At 39.5% G+C, this 8,897-nt stretch overlaps 1 gene segment (V, D, J or C); it reads right to left on the minus strand.

Annotated features, from left to right (window-relative positions):
- Positions 1-1,104: 1,104 nt before the first annotated feature.
- LOC129813497 (T-cell receptor alpha chain V region CTL-F3-like) lies at positions 1,105-5,906 on the minus strand. The segment is given in 4 exon segments: positions 1,105-1,149; positions 4,678-4,959; positions 5,370-5,680; positions 5,858-5,906. Coding segments are annotated over 4 exon segments (687 nt in total).
- Between the last annotated feature and the right edge of the window lie 2,991 nt (positions 5,907-8,897).

Consider the following 8,897-nt stretch of genomic DNA (forward strand, 5'->3'; position numbering starts at 1 on the left):
AATAATTTGTTCCTAACTGACATGCCTAGTTAAATTTTTTACCTTCATCAAAAGATGCTTTACTACCAATACCATAATGTAATAATCTGATTATAAGGATGCAAGGAGTTCAAATGTTTAGGTATTGTTTACATGTATTCATAATCAGAAGGATCAATACACTGATTGATTTCTCCATCTTCAGACTGATGTTTGGATGCATTCACTCTCCTCTGAAATGTTCTTCTGTGTGTCACTGTGTGAGGTGTACAGCCCTGCTAACATCACACCCACCACAGAAGTAAGGCTTGCATTTTTCTGCACTTATCAGGAATGAAGGTCAGACCCAGATGCAGACCACGTCGAATAAACAGTTTAATATTCCAACAGGGACAGGCAATAGACAGGTCAAGGCAGGCAAGGGTCAGTAAACCAGAGGTGGGGAAACAGTACCGGGCGGCATTCAGGCTCAGGGTAAGGTAGAGGTCGGTAATCCAGAGGGGGGAAAGATACAGGTCAGCAGGCAGGCTTAGGGTCAGTGGCAGGCAGAGTGGTCAGGCAGGCAGGCTCGGAGTCAGGACTGGCAAGGGTCAAAACCCAAGAAGGCGAGAAAAGAGAGACTGGAAAAAGCAGGAGCTGAGACACAAAACGATGGTTGACTTGAACAAAGAAGACAAACTGGCAACAGACAAACAGAGATCACTGGTATAAATACACAGGGGATAATGGGGAAGATGGGTGACACCTGGAGGGGGGTGGAGACAATCACAAAGACAGGTGAAACAGATCAGGGTGTGACAACACTAATGCCTAGGATAAACTCTTTTTTGTAGGGGGACTGTATATTCTGTTGTCACAGTGGGCCTCAGAACACATTAGTACACAGCAGAGTCAGACAGCTGCCCCCTCCGGTGACTGATTTTGATGCTGATTTAAATGTAGTTAAATTGAGATGGGCATCGAATCTCCCCAGGAATTCAATGGCATTATCTGATCCGAAAGTCGCCCATTTCAGCATATACTTTGGGAAGTCATTAGCTCCCTGCTTGTACCAGAACAGGTATGGATTTCTATCTACAATATCAAATTGACAGTCCAGTGTAACCTGTTCTCCCTCAGTAGTGATCACATCTCCTGGTGGCTGAATGACTGAGTCTTCTCCTCTGCATTCTGAAAAATAATGTAATACACATTTTGATTAGGGGAGAAAAGAATCAAACAACATGATTGAGAGAATAAAAATGCATTAAATTAATACTGGTAGTATTGTACTGGATTATATATTTACAAAATAAAGGGGTTGGAGAAAAGGCAGTAAGCAAATAAATAAATTAATAGTTATCATACCACAACAAAATGCAGCAAGGATCAGAAGTTTCTTCAGCCAAGATTCCATGTCTTCTGTGAGATGGGTAGGTTCATTAACTCTGCCTTAGGAAGCATTGATGACGAGCTGACACTAGGCTCTCTAAGAGTCTTAAATCACACTATCAAAAAGTTTTTGTAATGAGGATGTATATGTGTGCCTAAGAGCACAGTAGTACACAGCAGAGTCAGACAGCTGCAATCTCTGGATCATCAAGGGGACTGATTTGGTGACAGAATTCATATGGGCATTAAATCTCCACTTGAATCTACTGTATCTACAGCTGAGAGAGACATCTTCTCCTTCATAAGCAGTCACTTCTCTCTTCGACTGAGTAAATCTGTCTGCTCCTCTGCACTCTGGAAACAAAGAAGAATGCCTTGGGACTTTAAGGTTCTATCTATATAGAAAATTAGTCACATAACATATAATTGATCTTTAGATGGTTCCTCATGGTCTGTGTACTTAGGTTTTTGAAAAAGTAAATTTTAAGTGAAGAAATATCAAACCTGCGAAGCTCTATCTGCATAAGCTCATTTCAACATGGCGCTATAAGGTTCTATCTGCAATCCAATCACAAGCCTGAGCAAATACAAACGGACCAATCAGAACCCGCCTTTGCCATCTCTCTCTAGTTATGGTTTCTAAGCTGATCTAGCCAGCAATAATGGCATGCAAGTAAAAGCTCAAAACTGTCAGAAGTCTTTACCATATAAAGTAAAGTAATAAAAATTCAAAGTAAAACAATTAAACAACAATAACGAGGCTATATACAGGGGGTACCGGTACCGAGTCAATGTGCGGGGGTACAGGTTAGTCGAGATAATTAGTACATGTAGGTAGGGGTGAAGTGACTATGCATTGATAATAAACAGCGAGTAGCAGCAGTGTACAAAACAAATGGGGGGGTGGTGTCAATGTAAATAATTCGGTGGCCATTTGACTAATTGTTCAGGAGTCTTATGGCTTTGGGGCAGAAGCTGTTAAGGAGCCTTTTGAACCTAGACTTGGCGCTCCTTTACCACTTGCCGTGCGGTAGCAGAGAAAAAAGTCTATGACTTGGGTAACTGGAGGTTTAGACAATGTTTTGGGCTTCCCTCTGACACCGCCTGGTATGTAGGTCCTGGATGGCAGGTAGTTTGGCCCCAGTGATGTACTAGGCCGTACGCACTATCCTCTGTAGCGCCTTACGGTCAGATGAAGCGCAGTTGCCATATCAGGCGGTGATGCAACCGGTCAAGATGCTCTCAATGTAGAACTTTAAAAAATTATAATTTTAGTTATTTATTTTTGTCCCCCTATTTCGTGGTTTCCAATTGGTAGATACAGTCTTGTCTCATCACTGCAACTCCCATACAGACTCGGGAGAGGCGAAGGTCGAGAGCCGTGCATTCGACCGAAACGCAAACCAGCCAAGCCACACTGCTTCTTGACACTTTACTTACTTAATCCGGAAGCCAGCTGCACCAATGTGTCAGAGGAAACACCGTACACCTGGCAAACGTGCCAGTGCGCATTGCACCCGGCCCACCACAGGAGTCGCTAGAGCACGATGGGAGAAGAACATCCCTGCCAGCCAAACCCTCCCCCAAACCAGACGACGCTGGGCCAATTGTGCGCTCTTACCGACTGTCTTGGTGTGTTTGGACCATGATTGTTTTTTTGGTGATGTGAACACCAAGGAACTTGAAACTCTCGACCCGCTCCACTATAGCCCCGCCGATGTTAATGGGGGCCTGTTCGACCCCCCTTTTCCTGTTTTCCACAATAAGCTTCTTTGTTTTGCTCACATTGAGGGAGAGGTTGTTGTCCTGGCACCACACTGCCAGGTCTCTGACCTCCTCCCTAGGCTGCCTGGTAAAACAGTGTTCTTCTATTATTTATGTATTCAAATAGCTACAGTTTTCTTAAAAACGGAACATGTATAATTCCGAAGTGTCAGACAGTACCAAGATTGACATTTTAGAAGCTTAAGGTTTAATTTGTTATTGCAACACCCTAAAGAAACTGACTTACAAATGTCTCAGGATTTTGATACCCTGCACTTTAGTGGGGATAAGGGGATAAGGGGATAACATTAATGGGTTATGAAAGAAGAATTCATTATAAAACAGTTCTGATAGAATCTTAAAGTCCCATGGTCACAAAATATCCGGATTCCAGTAACATCAGGTATTGAGAAAAACATAATGAGAGCCGTATCCTACCAAAGATAAGTAAAGCAAGAACAACAGAGTTCCACAGCCAATGTCCCATAATTATCATAGGAAACAAAGGGCAAGACAAACTGATGTTATTATATAGAAACTGGTGTGCTCTCTTGATTCCTGTCTTTGTAGCAGCACAGGCCTAGACCATGCAGCACAGCATAGAGCGGATGTCCAAATACTGTAAACAAGTCATTTTAAAGTAGAAAGCAACATTTTCATGGTAATGTGGCCAACTTGTGGTTGATGCTGGCTTTTCCATTTCTCTGTACACAATACAGGATATAATGTAGCTATGTTTAAATTAATCTAAGTAACACTACTAGGCCAACTCTAAAAATTAAACAATGGTCTATTTTCTAATCCATGAGATATTGTAATGGCATTTTAATGTCTCTTACATCTACCTATACAACCTGGTCTCAGAGCATTTCGTATTATACTGTAAGTAAATCCGAACGACTCCATTTAGTATGAAATGTTAAATTTCAAATGCGTTGTACTAATTTGTGGATGTCTATCATTCATTTTGAAGAAAATGTTAATAATTAAATTTTGTATAATGTTCTACGATTTTGCAAACGTACAATATGTTACGAATTTGCAAAACATACAATATGTTATGAATTTGCAAAATGTATGATATGTTACGAATTCCAATTTGTTGTGGCTGATGTTAGCTAGGTGACTAGGTGGCTAACACTAACGTTAGTTAGCTGGATAAAATTAGCTAGACTAGGGTTTAGGGTTAAGAGTTAGGTTAGATTGTTAAGGTTAGGATTGGCAAGGTTTAGCAAAAAGGGATAAGGATATGTTTTAAGTAACTTTCCTTCTTATGTAACCATACCAAACAAAACATTTCATGCTAATTTTAGTGTCCCGGATTTACATTTACTATGTTACTTCTAGTCTATGAGACTAAGAAGATATTTAGAGCTGAATTGGAAGAGGTAACTTTATTGACATAAAAATTACGATTATCAACATCTGCTACCACTAGTCTTCATAGTATCAAGGAGGTAGTTAGAAGGTTACTGTGTCAATTTTAAAAAGGTGTTGTATAATGCACAGACAGGTGTATGTGTCAGTATGTTTTTGTAAAGGGGTTGTGTATCCTGTTGTCACAGTGGGCCTCAAAGCACAGTAGTACACAGCAGAGTCAGACAGCTGCAACCTCTGGATCGTCAAGGGGACTGATTTGGAGTTGGCATCTAGATCGGCATGAAATCTCTCCTTGAAGTCAGTAGCATTGTCCCCAGTTCCAAAATTGAACCGCATAAGCATATACTTGGGGAAGTCGTTTGCTCGCTGTTTGTACCAGAATAGATATGGACTTGGGTCGTCTGTTTCATAATGACAGACAAGTGTTATTTGTCCTCCTTCAGTAGCCGTCTCAACTCCTTTTGGCTGTAACACTCTGTCTCCTCTGCATTCTGGAGATAAATTAAATAAGTTGAAAAAGATAGGGTGTTTAATGATTTATACCCATTAAATCATTGGGAGCATATAGAGTGAGCAACTTTCTCTATTTTTCATGACAACATAAAGGGATAATTAAAGCAATGGCAGTAAGCAAATCAAAAAATAGTTATCATACCACAACAAAATGCAGAAAGAACCAGAATATTCTTCAGCCAAGATTCCATGTCTACTGTGAGATGTGTAGGTAAGGAGAGAGCAAACACACTTGTATGTGTCACCACTTCTTTAACTCTGCCTTAGAAAGCATTAAGGAGGAGCTTCCACCAGGCTCTCTACGAGTCTTATATCACAAAAACAAATCATTTTTGTAATGAGGCTGTATATCCTGTTGTCACAGTGGGCTTCAGAGCACAGTAGTACACAGCAGAGTCAGACAGCTGCAGACTCTGGATCATCAATGGGACTGACTTGGAGTCTGCATCGAGACGGGCATCAAATCTATCCTTGAACTCAGTGGCATTTTTACTTCCAAAAGGAAAACGGCCCAACATGAACTTTGGGAAGTCATTTACTTCATGCTTGTACCAGAACAGGTAGAGATTATTAGTATTAACTGCATCAAATTGACAGTCCAGTGTGACCTGTTCTCCCTCAGTAGCAATCACATCTCCTGGTGGCTGAATGACTGAGTCTTTTCCTCTGCATTCTGGAAAATAATGTAATACACATTTGTATTAGGAGGAAAATAATCAAGCAGCATGATTGAGGAAATAAAAATGTATGAATTTAATACTGATAGTATTATATTGAAAAATGTGTTTGAAAAAAAGAAAGGGATTCGAGCAAAGGCAGTAAACAAATTAGAAAAATAATATTATAATACCATAACAACATGCAGCAAGAATCAGTAAATTACTCAGCCAGGGTCCCATGTCTGCTAATGTGAGATCAATGGGAGAAGAGTAAAACCACTCTGATGTAGCTAGGCCATGATGACACCATGACATCTTTCCTCCTCCTCTTTTTGTGTATTGTCAAACATTGAGAATCCTGTGACAAGCACTTTACAGAGCAAAATGTGATATTCAGCCTGGAAACAAACCTCTTCTTGAACTCATCACTATTGCTATTACCAGAAGAGATCAGGAGATGTACTACTAGTAGTGTAGTTACAGCTGAGTGTTACCAGTCCTCCTATAGCGGCAGTAACATGTCCACTCTGCTGGTCAACAGCCTCACCTTTGCAATCTGAAAAATATATATTTTGGGGTTTAATAATACATAATATGCTTAGGTTCATAGAATGAGAATGTAGAAAGGAGAAACACTATACTGTACCAAAATAGCATGCAGCCAGGATAAGTAAAGTATTCCTAAGCCAATGTGCCATTATGATTCATGTATAGAGGAAAAATAGACTGTTATAGACTTTATGTTCCATCCACTGTAGGGGCTTTGTAGTACGGGAGAAGCGTATTGTATATTAAATGATTTAGTTAAACATCAAGAGGGATTCCTAGTTAAATTTGATATATTTGGAACCATTAAATATCTTGTTTACATAATGTTGTCTCCTTTAAAAATTATAATTTGTTATGGGGTTTGAAGAAATATATTTTGTGTTCAGGTCAAATTGAGTTCATCTGACAAAGAAAATACAATTATATATCCACTGAGGATTTGCAACAAAATCAGAAAGAAAGGCACAGTCCACAGTAGCCTATGGATCAGTCCAATATAGACCTGGGCTATGCTGCCCAATGCCACAAATAGTTATCCTTAATATGCATTAATACCCTCGACAGTCTAAGCCCTGTCTTATCTGGGGGAGTGGGGTTGTCCTAAGTGACATGGAATTGTTTTAAGAAGGTTATGCAAAGCAATATTTAGCTATTTGATTTTGAATTGTAAGACCCCTTGAAGTATTAAAAAAGTATAAGACAAAAACATTTTGATGAAATGTTTTCTTTGGTCTTGCTGCAATTAGCCCATACAAATTCATTGAATAACAGAATCACCACATGGAACAAAATATACAGTCGTCCGTCAAATAAATCAAAATGACTTTTTTTCTGAAGTGTCGGTCCGATATCTCAGAGAAATAAGAAAGATCAGGAAACATTTTATGTTGTTTCTTTACATGTGTTTTTTGGCACTAAACAGTCCATATATACTTCTATTTATTTTTTCAACTGGTACCTTGGGACCTTCAGACGAGTCTTGATTCCTGTGGTCATCCTAGACCAAAACAACCGACATATACATTTTTGTGAGTCTCACATTTATTTGTGGGTTCTCACCTTTCCACGGAGTGGTTATATTAGTGTGTAGCCCAAACTGTTCTGATGCTATAGACAGAAGTTGGCAGATAGGCTGTCCCAAGACGCTTGTGTGGGTCAATGATTATAACGGACAACACCATTGTGTTCTCCAGAGTCTCATCTTTCCATAGAGGGGTCATACTAGTCTGTAGGCCATTCGGACGCAACAGATGATTTCGCGAGAAGACCGATAATTGGGATGTCTCATTGTCTGACAAACATCGTTCTAGCTCTGTCACCTTTCACCGCAGACACATCCAATGCACCACAGATGCATCCAATGAAAAAAAAACATATCACTAGCTTAAACTGACAGATTTTTATGGGGATTTTTTTATTATGCTCATTAAATTTCCGTGGGGGCACCGACATCAAATATATATATATTTTTAAAACAGTAGTCAAGTCAACTGATGATTGGATTTATGATTGAAACCAATGACTGACCCTGGATGCAACCATGATCCTAATCCCTGTCACACCAGACACTGACTGGTTTTCTGATCCTACTTTCTTTTTAAGGTATCTGTGACCAACAGATTCATATCTGTATTCCCAGTCATGTGAAATCCATTGATGAGGGCCTTATGAATGTTTTTCAACTGACTAATTTCCTTATATGAACTGGAAAAAGCTTTGAAATTGTTGTATGTTGTGCTTAAGTTTTTGTTCAGTGTGTAAAATCAATGCAAATTGTAAATACAAGAAGCACAAAAATAATATGCAATTGTGACAAGAAAGGGTTAAAACATAATGAATGTATATTCTGTTTGGTGGGGGAAATTATTCTACAACACAGACACCTGTAGCGTTGACATTCTGCATGAATCATTTAAAGGAATAGGAGCACATTTGATGATTCTTTACTGACACCTATTGACTCTCACTGGTAACTTACCCTTGAAAACTTGCCCAAGCAATTTCTAGGTTTCACCTTGTTGGGCAGAATGTTGAACACTAGATGGAACTATTGTATCATTATTAGAAATAGATTTGCTTTTGAGTGTTCAGAGATAAAATACTAGTTCTCCTGACTGGCATTGGAAGTGACTAGAGTCTTCAGAGGTGTAAGGATAATTAGGAGTATGAAACTAGGGTATTTGATGCAGTGCTTCTCCATTCATGTTATACTTCAATATGAAGAAAACAGTTTGGAATTAATAACTGATCTTGACATGAAGTTAGGGTTAGAGGTATGGGTAGAAAAGAGGGGTTAGTGTTTAGGACATCTTCATTCTACTGCCTGTTGATAACTTTCTCCCCGTAATCAGATGTTCTAGGTTTTTGTACAGTGTCTCTGGTTTTCCTGTCACTTTGTGTCTCAGAGCACAGTAGTACATAGCAGAGCCTGTTACTTCAGCAGAGGAGATCTCCAGATTCACATGTTTGGCCTTTTAGTCACAAATTAGAGTGAACCCTGGTGAAATATCCACATACTCCATAACCAGTAACTGTGGTGCTGATTTGGGATATTGTCGATACCAATGAAGAGTGTTACCAGAAGAGGTGTAGTTACAAGAGAGAATTACTCTGTCCCTTTCTGAAGCCACTTCCAAAGCAGTGTAGGGTGTTAATACCGGTTCAGAACTGACACCTGTAAAA

This window comes from Salvelinus fontinalis, chromosome 17, assembly GCF_029448725.1.
Source record: "Salvelinus fontinalis isolate EN_2023a chromosome 17, ASM2944872v1, whole genome shotgun sequence".
Classification (NCBI taxonomy): domain Eukaryota; kingdom Metazoa; phylum Chordata; class Actinopteri; order Salmoniformes; family Salmonidae; genus Salvelinus; species Salvelinus fontinalis.